The sequence below is a fragment of the Zonotrichia leucophrys genome, chromosome 4A (genome assembly GCF_028769735.1).
Source record: "Zonotrichia leucophrys gambelii isolate GWCS_2022_RI chromosome 4A, RI_Zleu_2.0, whole genome shotgun sequence".
In the NCBI taxonomy this organism is placed as follows: Eukaryota; Metazoa; Chordata; class Aves; order Passeriformes; family Passerellidae; genus Zonotrichia; species Zonotrichia leucophrys.
This window is the reverse complement of record NC_088174.1, coordinates 3,685,335-3,710,523: the sequence shown is the minus strand read 5'-3', so window position 1 is coordinate 3,710,523 and position 25,189 is coordinate 3,685,335. Positions and strand designations below refer to the sequence as shown.

The 25,189-nt window shown below is 46.4% G+C and overlaps 1 protein-coding gene across 6 annotated transcripts in view; it reads right to left on the bottom strand.

The window, feature by feature from the left end:
- Window positions 1-25,189, bottom strand: part of LOC135447896 (gamma-aminobutyric acid receptor subunit alpha-3-like) — an 85,508-nt gene that overhangs the window by 7,688 nt on the left and 52,631 nt on the right. For all 6 annotated transcript variants that reach the window (XM_064713086.1, XM_064713089.1, XM_064713088.1 and 3 more), the window contains exons 4-8: window positions 24,882-24,949; window positions 20,792-21,012; window positions 9,047-9,129; window positions 4,874-5,017; window positions 2,754-2,906 (exon numbers count right to left, since the gene is read on the bottom strand). In XM_064713086.1, coding sequence (XP_064569156.1) covers window positions 2,754-2,906; window positions 4,874-5,017; window positions 9,047-9,129; window positions 20,792-21,012; window positions 24,882-24,949 — 669 coding nt within the window. The remainder of the gene's footprint in view (window positions 1-2,753; window positions 2,907-4,873; window positions 5,018-9,046; window positions 9,130-20,791; window positions 21,013-24,881; window positions 24,950-25,189) is intronic.

Sequence of the window (25,189 nt, the reverse complement as noted above, 5' to 3'; positions counted from 1 at the left end):
ATGGTTTACCCAAAGTGAGGATGTTTGGTTCCCTTGGCTATCAGGGCCAGGTGTGTGTGTGTGTGTGTGCGTGTGTGTGTCAGACTGTCATGGGACAGTCAGGAGAGAATCAGAGATGAGTGCAGTGTGAGCAGCTGTGAGTGAGTGCACGGCAGATTCAGTTTAGATACAATGTACATAGTATAGTATAATAAAGTAATTAATTAGTAATTAATTAGCCTTCTGATGATGGAATCAAATGCATCATTCTCTACCCCCTTTGTCAGAATTGCCTATGATTTACAATAGCCTGGGCTGGAAAGGACCTTAGGACCACCTGGTCCTACCCCTGCCACAAGCAGGGACACTTTTCACTATCCCAGGTTGCTCAAAGTTCCCTCCAGCCTGGCCCTGACCACTTCAGGGATGGGGCAGCCACAACTGCTCTGGGCAACAGTTTGTCCAAACCCTTCTCAAATTTCAGGTGGCTCAAATTTCAGGGCCAATTTTAGGTGGCTCAGGGAATTATTCTGGTTCAGTTTTGAGTACAATCAACGGCAAACCTCTTCATTAGGACGAAGATAACTTTCATAACCTTCCCCAAACTCTGGTGACTAGACCTCTGCTCTCCATAAGAGCCCTGGCTCACAGGGAGGCACTGCACTGCATTCCTCACCTGCTGGCAGGGAGAGGTGCAGGATGCTACACTCAGCTCATGTAGAATATGTCATGGAGAAGCCTCTAGTTGCTTTTGCAATGAAATAAAAATAATAAAATAACAGTGAAAAGAACAGCTAGATAGTTGTGAACCTCAGGGAGGATCAGAAACTGGTCATTCATCCAGGGTTTTAGAAATACTGTCTTGTGACCTGCATGGATGAACACCTGGGATCCTGGGTCCTGCTGTCAGCGGCCCAAGCTGCCAGAATAAGTGTCACAATGATTTATCTTAAACAAATGATCTGTTGCAAAATGTCTTTTAAAGCTTTTTTCATTAAAGCAAGCAACCATTACCATCCATTTTCCCCAATAATGTGCTTTTCAATTAAAAATGCATTAAAAACATTATAAAAATATTGACTAATTTTCAGTTCCCTTAAGCCATACTCCTGGTAATTTAAGAGTTTCAATTCAATATTGTTGACAATACTTTCTGAGGGGCAGGGAAAAAAAAGGAATAAACAATTTGAGTTCTCATTATTTTCTTAATAGGAAAGCAAGGCAATTTGGGAGCAAAGACATTTGTCACACAGGTAGGTTTTAATTTTTCAGTCAACTCTTGCCTGCTTTATCCGAACTGCTGCTTGAGGAAACTTATTTCACTGCAATTCTCAGGGTAACACAGGAGGGAATCACATATGATACTACATATCCCCTCTCTGCTAGGGGACTTTTGTCCAATATCCTCTCTGTTAAATGGAATCTGCTGGGCAGTGTTACATCCAGGATATACAATCCTGCAGCATCACACCTGCTCTGGGAGCATGCTTGTGTAGATCCTGAACTAAAGGTCTTGACAGGAAATCACAAAGCAATTCTGTTATTAAATGCTTGTAAAAGCTATTAATATATGTGCAGTGCCAGCCTGGCACTTTGCTGGGGTGAGAGGATCTGAAAGCAGCTGAAGGAAATAATAACACTCTATTCACCATGCAGTTATGCTGCCTCAGCCCAGGAACTTGTTATGTGGAGCTGTGACCAGGGGCACATTAGCAATTTCAAAGGTAGGGCTTTAAATGCCTCCCTGTGTCCCTATCCTCTGCTCTGCTCCAGAGCCAGCACAGATAAGCAGACACAGCCAAATGCATATAATTAGATGATCAATACCTTGATTACTGTTAATATTTATGGCTGGGCTTGTAGCAGAGCCATGGCCAGGAGTATTTTTGCACTGATTTGGGGGAAACAGGCTCACTGGGAGGACGCTGAAAGCTGTGCTGGGGAATGGCCAGCAGCTTGGAAATGCTGGCCTGGGGAATGGCCAGCAGCTTGGAAATGCTGGTCAAGGCCTGGCACAGAGCAGCCCTGATGCTCAGTGTGTTTCCCTTCCTATTTCCCTTTGTCCCCATTGCAGGCGTGGCAGGGGTCAGGATGGACGGAGACAGAGATCTCTGCAGCCAGGGCTTGGAACTTGTGGTTTATTGCATTTATTGCCAAGGGCCTGGGTACAGGGCCCTGCTGGGAGCTGCCAGATACAGCTCAGAGCAGGCCCCAAAGAGGGAGAGAGAGGGAAAGAGAGTGGGAAAGAGAAAGAAAGCAAGAGTGTGGTAAAGAAGAAATGAGAGAGAGCAAAAGAGTAAAAGAGAGAGGACAAAAGAGTAAAAGAAAGGGAAGTTCCCATTCCAATACCATAAATCATCTTCTGTGCTGAATATTCTAATTCTAACTAACCAATCTAGTACAAGATACAAATCCTACAGCATTTCCATACAGCCTATAAGAATCATTACATTACCATACTGTGTTACATTTTAAACCCTAAAAACTCCTCTTTGGGCCCCTTCTGCCAAGCTGTAGGGTCTGCTCTGACCCTTGGGCCTGTCTGCAAGCAGAGGGTGTTGTTCCATCAAAAGGGGATTGCCTTCAGCTGGCCACACCATTGTTTTCCTGTTGTTCAGTACCTGAGGTATCTCAAAGCTTGCTTTCATTTCAATCTCACTTATAGTTTCCATATTCTCAAAATCTTTTGCCAGGCAATCATATTTTTAAGGCTTTCCTGTTTCATCCTCCCCAACTCCCCATGCTGAGGGGAAGCCCTGTGCTCCCAGACTCACCAAAAACTGTGCGGGCAGGGACAGACTCCCTGTTGAGCCAGAAGGACACCTGGGACAGGATGACAGTCATGATGCAGGGCAGGTAGGTCTGGATAACAAAGTACCCAATCTTCCTCTTGAGGTGGAAGTGCGTGGTCATGACGACGTATTCCCCTGCAGAGACAGCCAGGGAGGGATGCTGGGCCAGGGAGGGGTGCTGGGCCAGCCCAGGGCCAGCTGGCCACTCCAGAGATCCACCCTGGACAAACTCCCAGTTTTTCAGTGGGAAGGAGGGGTGCAAAATCACAGAATCACACAATAATGAGGTTGGAAGAGGCCTTTAAGATTATTGAGTCCAGCCTATGCCCTAACACCGCAACCAGAGTATAGCACCAAGTGCCATGTCCAGTCTTTTTTAAACACATCCAGAAATGGTGATTCCACCACCTCCCTGGGAAGAGCATTCCAGTACTTTATTATTCTTTTGGTGAAAATTTTTTTCTTAATATCGAGCCTGTCCTTCCCTGAGGTAGCTTGGGACTGTGTCCTCTGGTTCTGTCAGAGACCAACCCCACCTGTCTGCAAACTCCCTTCAGGAAGGTGTAGACAGCAATAAGGTCACCTCTGAGCCTCCTCTTCTCCAGGCTAAACAGCCCCAGCTCCTTCAAACATTCCTCACAGGGTTTGTGTTCCCAGCCCCTTTCCAACCTTGTTGCCCTCCTCTGGAGGCTCAAGCATCTCAATCTCCTTCCCAAACTGAGGGGCCAGAGCTGAACAGAGCACTCAAGATGGGGTCTCACCAGGTGCAGGGATGCAGCAGGCACGCAGGTGCCAGGTGTGTGCCCCAGCACAGCCCAGGGGGGTCTCACATCACATCTGTGCTTTAAAAACATTTATCTGAGTCTTTATTAGCTACAAAATGGATGTGGGACAAAGGCGAGCCAGTGTCAAGAAGTGAACAATAAAATCTTTCCCTGCTTTGCCCCAGGCACAAGGGGCCCCTGGGGTCTCTCCTGACCCTGCTCCCATCCCAGGGAGCCACGCTGTGGGTAAGATCCCTTAAGCCTGGAGATACCCTAACAGTGCTTTAATAGGATTGCAGGACACAGAATTTTATTTTCTCTGACAGTCCTGAAAATATCCCACCTTCCCTCACTGTAAGCACCTCAAAAATCCAGGCAAGTTCTGTTGTTAAAGGTCTCACCTGTGAACTGAAGAGGAAGCTGTCCCTATTTTCCCTCAACATCCTATTCCTGCCCCCAAGGCTTTGGGTATTTTCTTGGATTACTGTGCCTTTACTTTGTGAGCGTGGCTCTGCTAAATCATTACACACAGGAGCCTTTAGCAGCTTTCTCACCACTCCAGGTTATTCATCTGTACATTTTACTACAACTTAAGTAGAGAGATGGGCCAGATATTATGACATTTAGTTCCCTGGGCTCCCCACATTTCCCCAAGGGAGGTGAAATGAGTTGTTACAGACAGACACTATTAAAATCAAGTGCACCAGAGAGGAAATATCCTCAAATGAGAGAACTACTGGTGCATACAGAGGGAAAAAATAAAAGGCGAAAAAAGAAGAATTATGAGAGACACACATGAGGTAACAGAAGCTATCAGTACCTGGATTCAGAGGGGAAGGGAGGAGCAGCAGATGGGAGAGAAAGATGATTAATATTGGTCATTAATCAGAGGAAACATTTGTTTGGGATAATCTTCTATTAGTTATGATAATATTTGTGCAAGCAGATGCAGTGAAAAGCACACTGAACATTATGTTGCCTTCGCCTCCCCTGCCTGCAGTGCTTTCCTCAGGGGCTGGAAAGGAATCCAAGACAAATGAACCCTCAGCAGCACAAACCAGCTGGACAAGGTGGGGCAAATTTTCCACATAGCAGATAATTTTTAGATGCTTGAGATCAGTTCTCCTAAAGACTGTGGGCAACAAAACTCTTTCAATGGAAACCACTGAAACAACAATCTCTTCATGCCTCTTGGTGACTGCTGAAGATGTCACCAGCTGAATCCTCCTGCCTTAGGAAGTGCTATGCTCCTGGACTGCCTCTATAATGATCCCAAATTGTGGATTCCAAGCCCATCTCATGCAGGAGGAGCTCAGCCCACGGTGGTCCCACAAATACCTGTGCTGGATCGAACCATCTCCGTGCCAACCACATGGCCCAGCAGGTCATACTGGTTCAGGCGAGATCCACCCTTGGCTACTTCCACAGATTTGTCCTTCCCCAGGGTCCAGGTGTAGATCACCTCTGTCTTTGTGTAGGCATCTGCAGAGGAGGGAGAACAAGGAGCTCTGTGCTTCTGCCTGACCTCAAATATACCAAAATTAGCCTGTAGCCAAATGAATCTTTGCTGTGCATCTCTCAGAGCCACATGGCTGAGCACAGCCAAGCATGGCCAGGGACCAAGGCAGATCAACAACTGTTAAATCAAAGGAGCAGGAGAGAGCTGGGCTGTTTTGCAAGGGAGCTGCAGAGGGGCAGAGCTCTGTCACTGACAGACAGGCTGACTCTGCAAGGGCTGCCTCCAACAGGGACAGCATCCAGGCCAGCAGGACAGCACAGCCCTGCCATGCCAGGGACAGGGAAAGTCCTGCTGGCAGCAGCTGGCAGCAAAAGCTGAATGTAAATGGGGTAAATTTTAGGTTAAAAAGTACAAAGTATTTACTCTCACTCAAAGGCAGCCCTCTCCAAGACTCTCAGGTTTGGAGGTGGTGTTCTCTCACACCTAAATGCCTTTTCCTGTTGCATTAATGAGCAGCCAGGACTCAGTTTCTTCATGCAGGAAAAGCCCCTTCTTTATTCACACAACTCATTTTTATATAGTCTTTACAGACCTTGTATTCAACTCTAATGGCTAGTAGTTCTCTTGCCACTCAGTTATTGGGTAATAACTGGCATTTTACCTTTCCATCAAATCTCTCTATTCTGGGATTGTTTACATATTTTCTTCACTGATTCTCATGGGACAGATTTATTGGTTATGCAGGTGCAAACTTATTTTTCATACTAGAACAGGTTGTTGTGTTAACTGCCTTCATACTTAAAATTTTTCCTTATGGGAACTTTCAAGTTACTTCTAGCTTAGTTAGAATAGCAGGGCCTAAACCATATTTTATAAGGCCATTTTTATACTATCTCTACCTGTCTGCAGCACTTTCCCTGTGTTTGTGACCAAGCCTCCCTCTCAAAAGTGCTCTTGGCTTTTCCAGACCTATGGTTATCAAAAAAATGAGTCTTTCCAGATTGCTAGGAGCTATTTCTCCCCATAATGCCCCAAATTCCTGTCCATACCAAGTTTGCACCAGCTTTTTAAGCAAGAACAAAGTTCACTACACCAAGCCTTCAATTCATTTTTTTCCCACCACCTTCTCCTGGTGAAGACCTGAAGGAATTTGGCTGTGGTCAGGTCAAGCAATATGTCAGGTCTACTGGAGAAATGTCTCAGCTCCTGTTCTGTGGAACATTGTGTCCAAGAAAACTACATTTCTGTGATCTTTCTAAAACAACCACAGTTATTGCTGCACTTTGGGTTTTGGCAAACCTGCTCCATGTTAAGCAGGGGCTGTGCAAAGCCTTGGGTGAGGTTTTGGTGATCAGCCAAGGTTTCTCAGCAGGTCAGAGTGCTGCCTAAGCTCTTCTGGTGCAGGCTGGCAGCTCTCACTCTGCTTTTCCAACCCTCCTTCCAGCCCTCCACATGCTTCTGGAGCCCTCCATCCTCCTTCAGAGCTTTGTGTAGCTCTGCCACTGCTCTTCCACCTGAGGGACAGCACCTCCTGCTCTACAGTCCAGTCCAGCCATTGCCACTCCAGCCCTAGAAAAGGAACTTGCCCACAGTTTCACTGCCATAATTCCTGATAATTATATTTATTTATATATATAAATAAAAATATAAATATACATAGATATATATATATATATATACACACAATTCCTGTACATACCAAGTATGTCTACATATATATTTAGTTGGTATGAACAGGAATTTCAGCCATTATGGGGAAAAATAGCTCCTAGCAGTGTGTTTGTCTGGGACAGAAGGGTATCTGATGTCACACAGGCATGGCATGGATGTTTGGAACACGTTTCATGCCAGGCAGCTGCTTTGGTTCAGCTCAATGCCTCGTTTGCAATGCAAAATCCAATCCAAACAGGGACAGCTTGTGGACATTTAGGGGAGCTGGTAAATTCAGCAGCATCTCCTGCTCCCCTAGTCTCAGAGAGCTGCTGTACAAGTGCCCTGTGATGGTTTAGGAGCAGCTCTCTGCAGTGCACATTGATCTTCAGGGAGCAGGGGATGGGCAGAGCCATCCCTGCACTGCACCTGCCCAAGGGATGCTGCAGGTGGGCAGCTGAAGCTCTCTGCAGTGCCTGATGCCTTTAATCCTCCTGCAAATTCCCTGCTTGCCCCCTCAGGGGCTGCCCAGGGACAGAAGGGCACTGCTGATCACTTGAGGGGATCAGCAGAAAATGGTCTGTGAGGCAAACTCAGCATTCTTTGGGCACTGTGGGTCTGGCACTGGCATTGTCCTTCTAATTGCAAACCTGACCCACTTCAGGCTTCTTGAAAATGAGCAGCTTCCAGCTGTCAATGGCTTTTTAGTGAAAACACTGGTTTAATCCCACTCCAGCACAGGAGAGGTGAGCTCTGATGCTCTGTGAGTGCTTTAGAAAAAGTCACATTAATGTTAACCAGGGGCAGCTTTCTGAGCTCCTTGTCTCAAAACTCTCATCATTCAGAGGTCAAATCAGTAAAAGAAATAAGCCCAAAGGGTGTTCCAGCAGAAACACACACATTAATCTCTTTTCCTCACCAAGAAACATTATAAGCAATTAGATGTGCAGTAATCTGCCTTCCTGCAAGTCTTGTAATAATCCCAGAGTTTAGGCCTGAGGTATGAGATTTGATATCCCTCCTCACAAGGTCAATTAACATTAATAATTCATCCTTCTCTAAGGCCTTACTGATGTCTTGTGGCAATGGGTTCTACATTTAATTAGGTGCTGCCTAAGAAATAGCTTTATTTCAGGAGTTCTGAATAATCCACTTTCATGGCTGCAGTTTGGCATGAGGCAGAAGAGCAGATGCACATGATAAATATGATTTCCTCTCCTGCCAATCAAACTTTTCAACTTTGTCCTCAGTTAGCTCCCAAATGGCTACAGGAAGGAAGTGTCACTGTGGGAAGTTTGGGGTTTCTCTGGGGGTCACTGGTGTGGGCTCATTCCTTAGCTGGAGGTGGGAAACTCTCTCATCTAACACAAATACAGACTAAAAGTGGTGCTCAGTTCCTTGGAGCTGGGAAAGAGCCCAGGCAGAGCCAGACTAGGATGTTTATTTCCACATCATGGTGAGCCAGGGTCTTGGGACTCACTTTAGGAACAAAACCAAATAAAGTTCACTTGCATATGGAGAGATAAGGGAATTCTATGGGGAGCCCAAGCAGCTGAGCAGCTGCAAGTCTGGGAGCAGCTTTCAACTCACCAGCAGCCTGCAAATCTTCCCTAAACCAGGACATTTTGCTGCTGGGGCTGAGATTCCCAGAGCTTCCAGGCCTTTCACCTGAGATCAGCCGGCCTGGCAGACTGAAGAGAGGCAGGGGGTTTGTGAGCTCCCCTGGGGCATGGGGCCAGAGGAACCAGGAGCTCAGGCTGGCAGGATGGGACACCACTGCTGTCCCAAATCTGTCTTCCCAGCATCCCCTTGTGATGAAGGAAAGGCACAACTCAGATTTATAATCATAGAATCATTAATGTTAGAAAAGGCCTCTCAGATTATCAAGTCCAACCATTAACCCAGCACTGCCAAGCCCATGTCCCCAGGAGCCCAAAAGACTCATTCTTTTAACACTTTGAGGGATGGCAACTCCACCATCTCCCTGAGCTGCCTGTTCCAATGCTTGACTAGCTTTACAGTGAAGACTTTTTTCCCAATATCCAATCTAAACGTCCCTTGGCACAACCTGAGGTCATTTCCTCTCATCCTGTCCCTTTTTATATGGGAGGAGAGACTGATTCCCATCTACTTTCTAAATAAATTTGTAAATTATTTACAAATAATAAAAATAATAAAAAGCAAAACCATGGGTGTCTAACCCATCCTGTAAGCCTGAACCGGGCACAGACTCACTCAGTGATGAACTGCATGTATGAGACACCAGAAAAAAACAATTTGGTCACATTATCATCAGCAAAAATGAATATTATTGTTACAAAACCCCTGTGAGACATCAGCCACACCAAGGAATGCTCTCCAGCCCTGTAGCTCCTCCTTGCAGAGGTGCTGGGGGTACTTACAGCTCCCAAATTTCAGGGGGCAGGCGTGCACGTCCATGGGAAAGTCCTCCAGGTGCATGGGGCACTCGGCGTGGATGGTCAGCCTGTGGACAAAGCACAGGGGTTGCTCAGGACAGGCTGGCCCTTCTGGCCCAAAGGCTTCAGGTGCTCACCAGCCTCAGGGCAGGAGGCACCCAGATGTGCAGAGGACAGAAGGACAGACATTTGGCAGCTTTTCCATCAAGTGAGCCCAGCCCTATTGACCAAGTTCACCTTCACCCACTGAGTGCAATGGGGAAGTGTGCCAGAGCCCAGGAGTCCTGGGTGCTTATGGGCTGTGAACTGAGCTCCTGTGCCACCATCACATTCTCTGAAAAATCCCTTTGCCCAGGATTCTTCTCCTGGGAAGCTGAGAAGCCTCAGAGAAAAAGGAAAACATTATTATCTCATTTGCTTCTCCTGTGTTTTGCTGCTTTGGAATGTGGTTTGGAGATTGTTTACCCAACAGGTGAATTGTTTCATTGGTTTCATGTGAATTGTTTTAACTTAATGACCAATCACAGTCCAGCTGTGTCAGACCCTGAGGAGAGAGTCACGAGTTTTTCATTAGTATCTTGTTAAACCTTCTGTAAGTATCCTTTCTCTATTCTTTAGTATAGTTTTTAGAATAGAATAGAATAGAATAGAATAGAATAGAATAGAATAGAATAGAATAGAATAGAATAGAATAGAATAGAATAATACATTAGCCTTCTAAGAACATGGAGTCAGATTCATCTTTCCTCCCCACAGTGGGGGACCCTGAAAATCCCACCCTCCTGGGGCCAGGGACACCTCATAGACCATGCTGGCAGGCAGAGGGGAAGGGCTCCAGGGGCTCCCAGGGAACAGGGCTGGTGCTCTGGAAGGAGCTGAGGGTTGACACATGGTGCAAAGTCCAGATCCATGAACCAGCAGGGCACAACACCCCCTGTCCATGTGGGACACCCCACCCACCTGCCCTGGCTCCTCCATTCGCTGTGGAGGATGCTGCAGGCAGGTGAGGAACTGGAATATCCTGGGGGTGTGCAGGACAACCTGTGCTTTCCAAATCCCCCAAATCCTGGTGTGATACCTGGGGGTGTGCAGGACAACCTGTGCTTTCCAAATCCCCCAAATCCTGGTGTGATACCTGGGGGTGTGCAGAACAACCTGTGCTTTCCAAATCCCAATAGGATATCTGGGAGTGTGCAGCACAACCTGTGCTTTCCAAATCCCCCAAATCCCTGTAGGATGCCTCATCAGGAAGCAGCTTTGTGAGGGAGGCACAGCCATAAAAAAAACATGAAAATATGGGGCCAGGCATAAAAGGATCCATGATAAAGGGCTCTAAAAAAGGGAGCTGGTGTTCCTTCCTGGAGTACTGCAAAGAGTGCAGCCAGGGAGAGGGAGCCAGGAGAGACAGCTTCCCAGGAGATGTCCAAAACAATCTGAAGGAAACATTTGTAGGGAAAAAAATAAAATAGGATTCCCTTCTGATGGCTCAGCAAAACAGCAAACAAACCATGGCAGGAGCAACATGTGGATGGAAAGGGCAACTGCACAGACTGAAGGTGGCTTGTGCAAAACTCAGGTTGAGAAGTTTCTATTGAGATATTTTCCTTTGGCTAGAAAAATGTTCAGCTGAGTTATTCTTCAAAGAAAATACTGAGGCTTAGTCAAATGCAAAATAAATAAAGGCTTTGGGTTTTGTTTGCTAAAAGCAAAGAGTAGTTTTGTTAAAGGAAATAAAAATAAAGGTTATTTCTTTTAGGAAAACAAACATTAAATGATTCTATTGAAAAAAAAATAAAAAGAGGACTTTTTTTTAAAATTCAGTGGACAAAACTGAACCCTTCACAAATTGCTGTGAAAAATCCTGTGGAGGAAACAAAGCAGAGTGGCTGTGAGGTGGCAGGGGTGGCACAGCTGCAGTGACAGTGGCTGCATGTGGCAGCTGCTGCTGTGAGAGGGGACACCCACACACAGAGACAAGGCAGCAAACCCTGCCCAGCTGCTGTGCTGGAACCTCCCCATTACTGACTTTGTGGGGTGCCCTGATGAAGGAAGGAATGATGCAGGTGACTCCATGTTCTCAGAAGGTTAATTTGTTACTTTATAATACTATATTGTATTAAAGAATACTAAACTATACTAAAGAATACAGAAAAGATACTTACTCAATGTTAAAAAGATAATAATGAAAACTCGTGACTCTCTCCAGAGTCCCAGCTTGGCCCTGATTGGCCAATGAGTGAAAATAACTCACAGCAGAATCCATTGAAACATTCACCTGTGGGTAAACAATCTCCAAACACATTCCACATGAGCACAACACAGGAGAAGCAAATGAGATAAGAATTGTTTTCCTTTTCTCTGAGGCCTCTCAGCTTCCCAGGAGAAAAACCCTGGGCAAAGGGATTTTTTCAGAGAATGTGAATGCCACACCCCATCACCTGTGAGTTCTGCTCTACCAGTTGAGGGAAGGAGCTCTGGATTTCAGAGTCACATCCAGCCTCACCTGCAGCTCCCAGAGGGTTCAGGAAAGCTGGCAACCCCACAAGAGAGAGCAGAGGAGTAAAATCAAGAAGCAAGCAGAGAGTTGCCATAACTTTGGTGGGGCAGAGCTGGGTGGCCCGAACTCCCTGGAAGCCCTGCAGCACTCAGAGGAGGGCATTAAACCCCAGTTCCCCCAATCTTTTGGAACATCCGGCAATTCAGACACCAAGGGCCTGGCCTGCAGTGGGTGTGCCAGTCCTGTCTGGATCTCTGCCCATGGAAACCCCATGTCCTGTGAGAACCTGGCAAAGAGGGCATGGAGGGGATGCTGCCTGTCCTGCTTGCTTCACAGTTGCCTCCAGCCTGGCTTTCTCAGCCAAGCCAGGAACTACTGTGTGCCCAAAGCAACTTCTGCAGACAAATCACTCTGTCTGACTCGGTGATCTCTCCTTCACATTGCGCTGAATGCACCTGTTTTACATGAAAGAGAAGACGACCTGACCTTTAGACTTCAGTCAAGGCTCACTGAAGACTGACAGGGATTTTCACAAGCCTACAAGCACAGGGTTGTAATTATTTTCTCCTGGACATCCAAAGGCCACCATGAACAAAATGCTTGTTTGCTCTGATGCCTCTCTTTTCCAATATGGATTTCAGGAAGCAGGTATAAAAACCTGGCACTTTGGTTTGGACTTGACTGCCTTGCTCTTCCTGTTCTGTTTCTTTTGTGATGTTCTCTTCAGCCAGCTCAAAATCCACTTGGGGAGCTCTTGGCTGGCAAGCTTGTCAAGCATATTCTCCCAGATCTTAGTCTTCGATTCCTTCTGAATCTTTTCCAACTGCAATGGACTTTTTGCTTCTCATTTTGTCACTGTCACTTGTGTCCGGGAAATGTTGAGACAACTCCCCAGTCTCCCTCAGCAGCCCACACCAAAATTTTCCTTTTTACCTCCCTGTTTTTTTCATCTGCTTCACTCCTTGCTTTATTATTTCAAAAGGCTCTTAGCTGGGAGTTCCCAAAGTTGGCTTTTCCAAAGGACCCCATTTCTGACCAGTGCCCTCTCCTTCTGATGCATCCTGAACCCACCCCAAAAAACCCAAGGAAGTCTTTTGCTTCCTGTCTGCAAGTGATGGCTGTGATCATCAGCCACTCTGAATGATCCCAAGGACTGCAGATGGTGGGTCTGGTGGGTTTGTGCCATTCAGAGCAGCGAGGAACACCCTCAGATGGGACAAGGATAGCAGCAGAACTGGCCTTGACCAAATCCTGCCCTCTCCAGGACATGGCCAACAAGAGCAAGTGCTGTCAAAGGCAGGAGACAATTTTATATGGATGCTGCGTGGCTCCCTCAATGTGTGGGAATGCAGCAGTTGCATTTTAAATCTAAAGCCTGTTTTATTAGCTGAGCCAGCAAGCAATAAAACAAGAAATCCATCAACAAACCACTGGAAAAGCAACCTAATCTACCACTTCTCTACCTACAATTGAAGGAGTTTTTAAGTGTCCTGAAATTTAATAAAAAAAGGAGAAGTTGCATCATTCCAGCAAGGTGAGTCTGGTTCAGGAGCTTCAGCCAGCCACAGGTCAGCAGGTTCACAGGTAACACAGAGATGTCAAACCACAAGGAATGTCTCTCCCTTCCCAGACAATTATCACAGCCTCTGCAGCATTTGGATCAAAGGGTTTATTGCAGAAATTCTCATCTCAGCCCCTTATCCTGTGCAGGGGAGCTGATGGCCAGAGAGCCACTGCGTTTTGCTTCATTGCTCTGATGGGCTATTCACATCCAGCAGCCCTGCAAAGTCCTTAGAAAGCTAAAGAGCACCTGAAAAATAGCCAAGCTGCCAGAAACCACATCAGCCAGCAGTCACAGCCTTTGGCTCATCAGTCCCAGGCACCTGCAGCAATTTATGCAGAACTGTCTTATGCCAAACTCCAAACTCCTCATGTGTTCTTCTTGGGACTTCTGCTGCTCACAGTGACCCCGAGATGTGTTAGAAAGTCTCTTTTCCCAGCCTGGCAGTTGAAGAAGGAGTCAGGATTCTTCCATTCTCATTCTCAAGGTTGTTTATTGTTTCTTATCTATAAAATTCTTTCTCTGGCCTGCTGAGGTGTGTTCAGCAGGTCAGACAGAGGCACACTGCCTGCCCTTGGAGAGGTGTTATCTTTTATACTAAAAACTACATGTAAAATATTTACCATAACTTCCCAATACCTATCACCTATGTTAGACAGTGAACTTCTACTCTAAACCAATCCAAAAGTACCACCATCCCAGCAGAAGATGGAGGTCAATAAGAAGAAGGAGAAGGAGAAAGACAGGACATGCCCAGATTCCTCCATCTTGCCCCTGACCCCCATTCTAAAAACCCCAAAAATCTATTTTTCACTCTGTGACAAACTAACTTATTATTCTACTTAAACTTTCTTGACTTGTAATTCTTCATATAGAGGTTGGTAATTGTTTTTTCCAAGGGCTAAATCAAAGGCACAGGGGTCTTGGTCTCTGTCACAGACATCTTTTATGAAAAATCTTTTCCTTAGGATTTTTCCTCCTGAGAAGCTCAGAGGCCTCAGGAACAAAATGTAAACAATGGTTATCTGCTGCTGTGGAATGCAACAGATGCATCTATGATTGGCCCATGTGATTGTTTGTAATTAATGGCCAATCACAGTCAGCTGGCTCAGACTCTCTGGTCAGTCACAAATCTTTGTTATCTATCTTTCTTTTTCTATTCTTAGCTAGCCTTCTGATGAAATCCTTTCTTCTATTCTTTTAGTATAGTTTGAATATAATATATATCATAAAATAATGAATCAAGCCTTCTGAAACATGGAGTCAGATCCTCATCTCTTCCCTCATCCTCAGACCCCTGTGAACACGGTCACAGGTCTCTCTGTGCCAGGGTCTCAGCCCCCTGGGCAGGGTCTCGAGTCCTCCAGGGCAGCCAGAGGAATTTCCTGGGTTCCAACATTTTCTCTTTCCTGGCACAATGGCACCGAAAGTGGAACATCCAGGACAGAACCTGTGCTTTTTTTCCTCTTTTAAAGTCACGGGAAGTGCTTTGAACTGCGCCAACACAATGGCGAGAAGCGTGAATCAGGCTAAACATCCCTCTGCCAGGGCTGAGGGGATAACAAACCTCTTCAGCTGCGTTCTCATGGTTACCAGGAGCTTAGCAAAGCCTTTGATGTGTCATTAGAGCCCCTGTCGTTACCTGCGTGCAGCTGCAGCATGAGCCAGGATCTCAGCCCAATTTCTGGGACGCAAATGTAATAATCCCTCGGTGTGTGAGCGCTCCAAAAACATGACAGCACCCTGCATGGCAGGGCTGGCTTTGTTTATGCCATGGATACTGCTGGAGTTTTGTCCTGATTTCTTCTCCAGGAGGTTCATTAATAACCACAGTCAGGCCGTGCAGTGTTTATGGTTTGGGCTGTGGGAGAATCTAGGTTAGGTTTAATTGAGGGGTTTGAGCCTGAAAGCCAAATTGCTCCTAGGATCCTTGTGCTGGATCTGGAAGCACTGATTTCACTTTCCATCCTCCCCCAGCCCCTGGAGATTTCAGCCCATGATGGCAGAAATGCAGCGAGATAAGGTGTTCTCTGAAGATTTCTCCCTCCTGGGACAGTTTCCTTAAAAAAGCCTGTCTGCACAAAGCCAAGCCTGGAAAACAGATCATTTTTGTCTTTGGATCTGCTCTGGCAGGGAAAAGTTGGAACAAATCTCATCTTGTTGCCTGCTTGTGTTTTTATCATCCAGCCAAGCTCTGCTCTGCTTGGATCTGTCTGTGATGTTTTCTGGGATCAGCCCTGGTGTGGGACAGACAAACAGCCCCCAGAGCCCAGGAGAGCTGGGCTGGGCTGCCCCACTCTGTGTAGGACAGAAAAACAGCTGCCAGCCCTCAGAGCCCAGGAGAGCTGGGCTGGGCTGTCCCAGCTCTGCTGCTCCTGCAGAGAGGCTGCACCTCCATGGTGGGGAGGGCGCTGCAAAACCTGGTGTCACAGACATATTTTCATTTAAAATCCTTTCCTTAGGATTTTTTCCTCCTGAGAAGCTGAGAGGCCTCATGAACAAAATGTAAACAATGGTTATCTGCTGCTGTGGAATGCAACAGGTGGATCTGTGATTGGCCCATGTTGGATTTCATAATTAATGGCCAATCACAGTCAGCTGGCTTGGACAGAGAGGCTGAGACAGCTGTCTTTGTTATCATTCTTTCTGATTCTATTCTTAGTTTAGCTAGCCTTCTGAGATGAAACCTTTTCTTCTATTTTTTTAGTATAGTTTTAATGTAACATAAAATAACAAATCAAGCCTTCTGAAACATGGAGTCAGATCTCTGTCTCTTCCCTCAACCCGAGACCCCTGTGAACACCATCACAGCCTGGAGCCAGCACACCCTGCTTGGGGCTAAAAACCCCCAGGCAGTAAAGACACCCCAAAAAGCCTTTGCTAAGGGAGAGACACTGCAGGGCTCTGTGATTTCAAAAGGCAGCATGAGAAGCCCAAACCTCTGAGTGTGGCACACCAGGTGGAGAAGCTGCTCTGGGATTCCACAGCCCCTGTAGGTCTGCACATGTGCTGGGCTCAGCTTTCCCTCCTGTTCTGCCTCTGCATCACCTGAGGGATCCCAGAGCCTCCTTCCAAGGACTGCACGTTGTCTTCAGCAGCACAGGCTCTTGAGGCAGAGCCTTTGGGCATGCAGGGAATGTGTCAGCCTGACAGGTAAAGAAAACATCCTCCAAGTGCATAACTTGAGCACATATTGTCTGGGAACCACTCTGACAATAACCACAAAGCCTCAACATGCCGTTCTGACAGGCTGTGTTAAGAGCAGAAGAGCTTTTTAAAGCCTTGATTCACAAAGCCGAATCCCATCAGCACTGCATTAAACTTTCACTGGTTTTCTGTGCTTCAAGGCTGGGGAGAACCAGAGCATTATCTGTGTGCCCCACACAGTCTGAGCCAGAGTACACCCAGAGATGGCTGTTTTGGCTGCTTTTGTCTCTTCCTTACATAAATCCATGCACAATTCCCAGATTGTTGTGCTCAGGCCTGACACCAGAGTTTAGAGACCAGAGTTGGGCTTTTGTGAACTATTTAGATTGCTCAGGAGCTCTGCAAGAAGAGACTGCAGAGGCAGGGCTACATAATAAACTGCATCCCTGTGCTCTCTGAGGCAGCCAGCGAGCAGGGAGGATGCAGAGGGATCAGTAATCCTGGGGAGCAGAGAAATGCAGCTCAGTGCAGTGGTCACAAAGGTTGTTTTATGTCACAGACATATTTTCTGAAACATCCTTTTGCTAGGATTTTTCTCCTGAGAAGCTGTGAGGCCTCAGAAATGAAATGTAAACAATGATTATCTGCTGCTGTGGAATGCAAAAGGTACATCTTTGATTGGTCTCATGTGGTTGTTTTTACTTGATGACCAATCCCAGTCCAGCTGTATCAAACTCTCTGGTCAGTCACAAGATTTTATTATTCATTCCTTTCTTTTCTAGCCTTCTGATGAAATCCTTTCTCTTTCTTTAGTGTAGTTTTAGTATATCATTTTCTTTTAATACAATATATATCATAAAATAATAAATCAACCCTCTGAAACATGGAGTCAAGATTCTCATCTCTTCCCTCGTCCTGGGGACCCTGCAAACACCACCAGTTTTGTGGCCCAGGTGCCAAGGCCTGTCAGAGGTCAGGGCTGTGCCCTGTGACATGGCACTGATCCATGAGCAGAATGTTCCACGACTGAAGGAAATCTCTGGATGCCCAGCTACAGCTGCTGTGCAGCTCCTGGGAGCTCTGGTCAGTGATAAAGAGGCTCTCTCCAGGAGCTATAAATATTGTCACACAGGTGCAATTTTGCTGGATGCATGTGTCAGACTTGCTGTTCCACCAGAGCAAGTTCATCTATAACTGTAAGCCTTGACTAAGAGAAGTTGGCTCTCCCAGCAGGATAAATAGCAGCAGACGTGCCTCTAATTGCACATCAGCAGAGCTGATCCCTCAAGGATATTGCCTGGTACAAGGGAAAAGAGCAGGACATGCTCAGGAGCCAAACTGCATGGCCAGGCTGATCCATGCAAGGGATCACCTGGGCAGTGCTGCCAGGCACTGGAAATCTGCTGGAAGCTCAAATTCTCTCCCCAGTGAGCAGGGCACCCCTTTGGTATTTGCATTTTGCTGTGTGAGTTTGGCTTCAAGGTCCTGCTCCTTCCTTTAAGGACACCCATGCACATCCCTGCATGGGGGAGGACAGCAAAGGCATCAGCTGGACAGAAAACAAGAGACTCCCTCCAGCCCTTCCCTGGGAGAGGTTTCCAAGCAGTTAACAAGGGAGGGTGATGCCACCATCATTGTTTGGCAGGGGAATTGAGGTGGGAGTGCCTTGGAGTGGCAAAGCCAGACAGATTTTGGTGGCTGAGCCTGAGGCTTGGCCCTGGCCTTGCAGTCTGTGCCCTTGCATCTTCCTCTCTGACACCCCGCTCAAAAGAGACCCTGGTGCTCCTGAGCAGCACCAAGAGGGAGAAAGGGAATAATCAGATGCTCCATCCCAGATCCGCATCTCAGATGTGTTTATCTGCAATCCCAGAGCAGTCCTGCACGCTGTGGCCATCTGGGCAGCTCTAACACCATGAGCAGCTCCAGGATGTGCTGCCCAGAGCCTCCCCTGGGCTTCACACACTGGGCAAAGAAAAGATCTCTGTGCACAAGAGCTCCTAGCTCTGTGCAATATAAAACATGACAAAACGTCTCACATCCAGCCCTCAGCCTCCGGGTGGGCTCCTCACCTCTGACAAAGCCTTAGGGAGGTATTTAAGGGGGACAGAAGCACCTCTAAGAGGAGCTCCTTCATTCCCCAATTCTGCAGCAGACAGCTAAACTGAAGGATGGTTTGACTTTATTTTAAAAAATCCCAAGGCTCTCTTTTCTTCTAGAATCTCATTCCCAAGAGTCTCATGATGCTGCTGCCATCCTGGCACCTGCCCAGCCCTGAACGGAAGAATAAATCCAATACTTTTTTAGTCACACAAAACTTGCTGAAGCTAATGGCTGTTTGCTGAATAAAGAAGTAGTGAAATGATTTAAAAGCTCTGAAATTGAGTCTTTTTTTTTTTTTGGCTGTCTTAGGCCAGCAGCTCCTGTAATACTTTACAGTCAGACAATGATCCAAAGTGTGGGGAGTGTGAGTTGTCTACTTGCAGGTCAGAGAGCTGGGAGCAGAACAGAGCCCTTAAGTCAAGCTGGGCTTTTCCCTTCATTTACCCCATCTGCCTTAATGTGAGATCACTGATGTGTGGAGACCTAAACCCCCAGGGCACTGGCAGGATTAGCTCCTATTTGAGAACTGCTGCACAAAAGCAAGGCATTGTTTATCAATGTGGGCTGTAAAACTTGCTGACACCGTGTAGATTCACAGCCAGTTTAACTATGAAGAGATGAAATTCTGCCTGGTCCTCATAAACAGAGGTGAAAGTGCAGCATCTCAGCACACAGAATCCACAATGAAGCCTGTTATTAGTAAGGATTGGCTTGGAGATAAAGACAGAGAAAATAATTTTTTAAAACAAAGATTTACACCTTGCCAAAACCAACTCAATACCTTTCTTGTGCATTTATCAGCAGCTTGTTGTTTCATTTACAACCTATGACTCCTGCAACCCTGGCTTCTCCAAATCACAGTTTTTAATTAGCTGTTTGTTGGGTTTTTTCCCTAATTATGTGCATCGATCACATAGATTTGGATTTTTTTAATTCCACGAAGTGGGAAAAAACAACCCCATTGTTGTCACAAGCAAGCTTGGTCTCATTAGATGTGTGAAATGGTTCTGCTCTAACATGCTGAACAAATTTAGATCTCTTCTCAAGCTGCTGGAGAATAGCAAATTCTCTCAGCCTAATGTTCCCATACCAACATTGGATTCATATCTTATCACAGGTCAGGAAGAAAATTAGGCCAGGTGGCACATCAACCTTACAAACTATAGATCCCAACACATCTACCTCAGCACATGAAAGTGAAAAAAGTCAATGTGAATGATGAGGGAAAAATCTACCTGTAAAAATGTCCAAGCTGAGGATCAGTGACCGTCCATAGGTAGGAAACAAGGAGAGCATGGAAAGAATCAGGGTAGGTGTGCAAACCCAGGGCACTGGGAATATTCCTGTGTCTGCTCTGGGGTGCCCTGACCCCCAGGGCAGCACTGACTTTGACCCTCATCCATGGAGAAAGTTTCCCAGTCTTCAAGATGGACTGGAATCCACAAAAGTGTGAAATAGATTATAGAGAGTAGTGCAGGTGTATCACTGGGTGAGAAATTTAGGTTTATGGGATTTTTAGTGTGTTGTGGATGGAAGCAAGATAGAGGGCACAGGGTGTCATCTTGGGTTTCTTCTTCATGCTTTTTCTTCCTCCTTCTCCATGGGTTTGGGTGGCATTTTGTAATTGGGCAGAAAAGTCCCATTGTGGGCTCTGTGGGATCAATTATTGGGTTAAAAGGGAAAATAATCCAGGTCTCAGTTCTTAATTGGATAGTTTAGTCTTAAAAGACCTTGTAACAAGAGATTGCTGGCCATTTTGTACCTTGCTGCTGAACTCACAGTAGTGAGACTGTGTTATTGATAAGAAACAATAAACACCTGAGTCCCAACATGAATTACCCTCTCAAGTGCCTTCAATCCAGACCTAGAGGAACCCACAACTGGGATCCCCACAGGTAGGACGCAAATCTACTAACAAGAGTTAGGGCAAGCCTGCATACACCCTGCTGTGAGGCACCCTGAGGTCCCTGCATGCGCAGAAGGACCTGGATTCCCTGGAAGCAGAGGCAGACTCACCTCATGGTGTACAGGAGGTTGTCCATGGAGAGCCAGACTCACCTCATGGTGTACAGGAGGGTGCCATCATGGAGAGGCACTCACATCATGGTGTACAGGAGGGTGCCACTGTCCATGGAGAGCCAGACTCACGTCATGGTGTACAGGAGGGTGCCATCATGGAGAGGCACTCACCTCATGGTGTACAGCAGGGTGCCATTGTCCACAGATTTGGATGAGCCAGACTCACCTCATGGCGTACAGGAGGGTGCCATTGTCCCTCACCTCATGGTGTACAGGAGGGTGCCATTGTCCATAGATTTGGATGAGCCAGACTCACCTCATGGTGTACAGGAGGGTGCCATTGTCCCTCACCTCATGGTGTACAGGAGGGTGCCATTGTCCCTAGATTTGGATGAGCCAGACTCACCTCATGGTGTACAGCAGGGTGCCGTTGTCCACCAGGCGCAGCAGCTTGTTGGGGGTGGTCATGTTGTGGGCAACAGATTTCTTCCCATTGTGGAAGAATGTGTCAGGAGTCCAGATCTTGCTGGCCAGCAGGTTATTCAGGGGAAGGATTTTCATGGGACCGTCAAACTTCAGCCTTTCATCTCTCCAGGACTGCCGGAAAAAGACGTCAATGGTGTATTCCTTTGGGGAGAGAGGCGAGAAAAGTAAGTTGTGTTTTACTCAGCTCAAGAGGCGGCAGAAATCTGGGGTTTGGCACACCTTGGGTGTGCCAAAGTGTGGTGCAACAAGCAGAAGGGGTTAACAGCAGAGCAGGGTAGATGGGATTCAGCACATTTTGGGTAATGACTTACCAGTGATGTCAAAATGTGCATGTCAGTGTTTCTGAGCACTGCAGAGGAGCTGCAGCACAGCCCCTACAGTGGCCAGAGCTGGGGGAGCCCTGCTGCACCACCACCTCTATGCAGAAGTTTCAGGGGAGAAAGGCCATTTTGTGCAGCTACACAGGTATTTTAGAAGGCAAAAATAAAGATCCTGGAGATGGAATCTGGCCAGGATGCTGGTAATTATATCTCTGCTCATAAAATAAAAAGGAAAAAAAAGAAAAGAACTTGCATGACATTGTCTTAATGTTATTTTGTTCCCTAGGCCACCTTTAGAAAATCATTGAATCGAAGAATTTACTGGCATTACAAGATCCTGTGACTTTCTTTTGTCTTCTTTTTCTTGTTTTATTTCCATTTTCTTTTTTTTTTTTTTCCTTCTGCCAATGTAGAGACCCATTTCCCATGCCAAATTCCAGCTGGGGCACTTAGAAGTCACCTCTTTGAAACCCTGCAGCCAAGCCAGCTCCTCACTCAGTGAATGCAGATTCAGAAAACACTTTTAGAGGCAGAGGGGTCTTTGGAAAACCCCTCTGTCCCAACTGTTTTTCCTCCCCCTGCTGCTGCAGACTCGTAATCTTTATTTACACATTCCTGGAGGCTGCAGGACCAACCAAACTTATCATTGTGAGTGATTTCTTTCCTGCAGCACTTCTCAGCAGCGCTGAAAAACTGCTGTGCATCACTTTCCTATAGGACAGAGAAATTCCTACAGGTTTTGCAGCAGATGGCAGCTGAATGGAGGCATCTCTGTAAATAAATCCATCCCGGCTCCCTGGCCATGGAGATATCCCTACTCAAATATGAACCTTCTGGATCTTGGCTGGGGAAGGAAAGAGAAATTCTGCATTTTCAAGGGCTCTGCCCTATACAAGGTATTTTGCCCCTTGATGGAAGTGATCCCTAATTCATTATTTCTTGGGATAAACCCAAAGAAATGAGCCTGTGTGCAGTCCTGGGAGGTTTGGGAAAAGGCCTTATCAGGAGAAAGGCTCTCTCATTCCCTGTTTCTATTTTTAAAGTGCCAGACAAAGAAGAAAAACATTTTTAATGACTTCCAAGGCCCTGCTTATCTTCTTTAATGCTTAGGAATCATTCCTGAAGAAAAGAAAAATCATGTTCAAAATGTTCCCCTCTTTTCTGTGCTTCTTTCCATAAAAGCATTATTCCCAACTCACCCCTTGCAAGGAGCACACTTAGTTCTGTGTTACACTCTTCTCTGCCTACAGAAGTGACTGAAAACATCCACACCGACTCTGTCCTCAGAGTCCATCCATGAAACAAAAAAATCCCCTTCAATTTTTGTTTTCCCTAGAATAATTTCCCTGGGACTGAGGCAAAGCTGGGAGACCTCAGTCCTGAGGACTGGGGCATGCCTTGGTGTCACAATAGAACACAAAATAAAACAACGTGGACACTGGAGCTCCAAGGGAAGAAGAAGGGAAGTTTATTTTCTAACTCTAACATTTACAGACTCTCAAAAGTGACAGTGGATTGGAGGATGAAATTGCCACCTCTCCAATGACACTGGACAAACCAACAGTCTATCAAATTTATCCTCCTCCAGAGAGGAATGTAAAAACAATAATTATTTACATAAAAGTGCATGAGAAACTCCATTACATGAATGTAAACATCAGAAGGCTTAGAAGAACTTAGAAAAACAGGGTGACACCTCAGGTGTGAACAGGCTCTGCCCTCCAAACCAACAGAGAGGTTGGGAGTCCCTTGGAGCACCTCAGTGGAAAGGTCTCCACATCCTCCTCTGTAGGAATGTGCCCCCTGTTGATGGAGTGACAAAACTATCCTTTCTCTCCTTAAAAAGGAAAAAAGCCCAGAAAATTGAGGAAAGAAACTTCCTCAATTAGGTAAAAAGACACCTCATAGGACTTGGGGGACTTCACCTCAAACTTAAGGATGGCCAATTGGACAGAAGCCAAAAAGTCCTGCCTGAGCAATTTACTAGAAAAAAGAGAACAAATAAATTAATTGCTTTTGTTAGGTGTTTAACCAGGAGCAAAAACCTCTTGCACCTGGCTTGGTTTTTCTCTGTAAAGAGTTTTGTTATCTTGCCTTTTATTAAAACTTTTTGTTTCCAACACCACCATAGAAGCCATCCTGCTGATTTTTGCCTTCTATGGTAGCTGAGCTATCTTGGGTGTGAAATAGATCTCCAAGAACTAATGAGACCTGGCTTGATGAGACCCCTATTTCACTCCTCCTCCATGCTCTGTAAGCAGCTGCTCTCCCTCTCCCCAGGGCAGCTTTACCTGCCTCTCCTCCATCACTGCAATTCCACAATTCCAATTCCGCAATTCCAGGAGCTGTGGGAGGGGAGCAGCACTGGGCAGATACCAGCAGGAGAGAGGGATTTCCCCACTCCTGAGATGAAAGGAAGCCCCAGAGCAGGCTCTCCCCCTTTCCTGAGGAGATGGGGTTTCTCTCCCTCACTTTTAGCAGCACAGCTAAAACACATTCGCCATGCATTTGTAAAATACACGGAACGAAAGCATGCGGAGGGGAAATAATTTATTATTCCTTAACTGTCTTCCTAATTTTATATTCATTTTGTCAAATCACATTGCAGAGAATACCTTCCTCTTTTCAATACCTCATATTTTTTTCTTCACAGTTCATTATACACACTCCCTTAATCAAATATGCTCCACCTTGGAAGTAATTATCAGATACTCCCCACGGGCTACGATTGCTGAATATATTATGGGTCTCTGCTGTGGTAGGAAAGCAGGAGAGAGAGAGGGAGAACTCAGATGAGGTTCATAATCTTGATTACACTGACATCAACTTAACTTCTTACCCTGGAGGGAGTGGTCTTCCCAAAGCAACATGGGTTAGAGTGATGGAGTGAGCAACTCCATGAAACACAGAGATTTTCTGCTTCTCTGCTTGCCAGCACAGGATTGCTGTGGGACAGCTGGAGAGATGTTCAGGCCATGCCAGCCTAGGAAATTCAGCCCTTGCAGCTCTGGAGGGACTGTGAGTGCCACAGGACACAGCTCCAGGCTGGCCTAGCCAGGGACAACCTGCTCCAAAATGGGCTCCCTCCATGGCATGGACTGCCCACCATGGCCTGGGCTATGCCAGCACCCCAGGGGCTGGGCATGCAGAAGGGGCTCAGTCCTGAATCCTCATGTGCCATCCTGAGCAGCCACCCACAGCCAGCCCTGCTCTGGGTGTGTGTGGAACACGAGCTGCTATTGAGAAACCTCACTATTAATTATGCTCCACAGTCCTGTTTTAATTAGAAGACAAACTGTTGTGGGAATACAAGCCTAAATTCAGACCTCAGGCCTTTTCATTAATAATTTTCCCTGAACATGTCAAAATAGCACAGTCAGTCCATGTCTTTTCTGTTTTCTCTTTTGCCTCCCTCCAGTTCAGGCACTAAGGATGGTTTGATGGTGGATCATTGTCTCTGACACCAAACCAGACCAGCTTCTGGCATCCTCCCCTCTTCCCAAGGAGCACCTTCATTCCTCCAGTTATCATCTGGTTTCAAAAATCCCAAGCACACCTGGGAAACAACTCCGGGAATTGAGATACCACCAGCTCTTGTCACTTCGGAAAATCCCACTTTTACCCATGTTTTCCTGGGAGGAGGAGGGGGGACACAGGAGGAGAAGCCACCCCTCCCTGTGAGGCACCTACCATGTCTGTGTCCGAGACAGGGCCGAAACTCGTCACGTAAATGTCTGTCTTGACTTCAGTTACACTGTCTGGGACAAAAAGAAGAAAAAAAAAGGGAAAAAAAGAGCAATTAGAGAGCTGAATTTCCTTGTGCAGGCAAGGCTTTGAGGTTTGTTATATAGTGTTTATTCCTGCTCTGCTGAACCCTCAGCACTGTGCTCTGTGCCCCAAACAAGGGCTGATTTTATCACTGGTAATTGGGCACATTCATCTCCAGTGCAGCTCTGCTGCTTCCCACGCTTACACCGAGGACAAATCTGTCCCACACG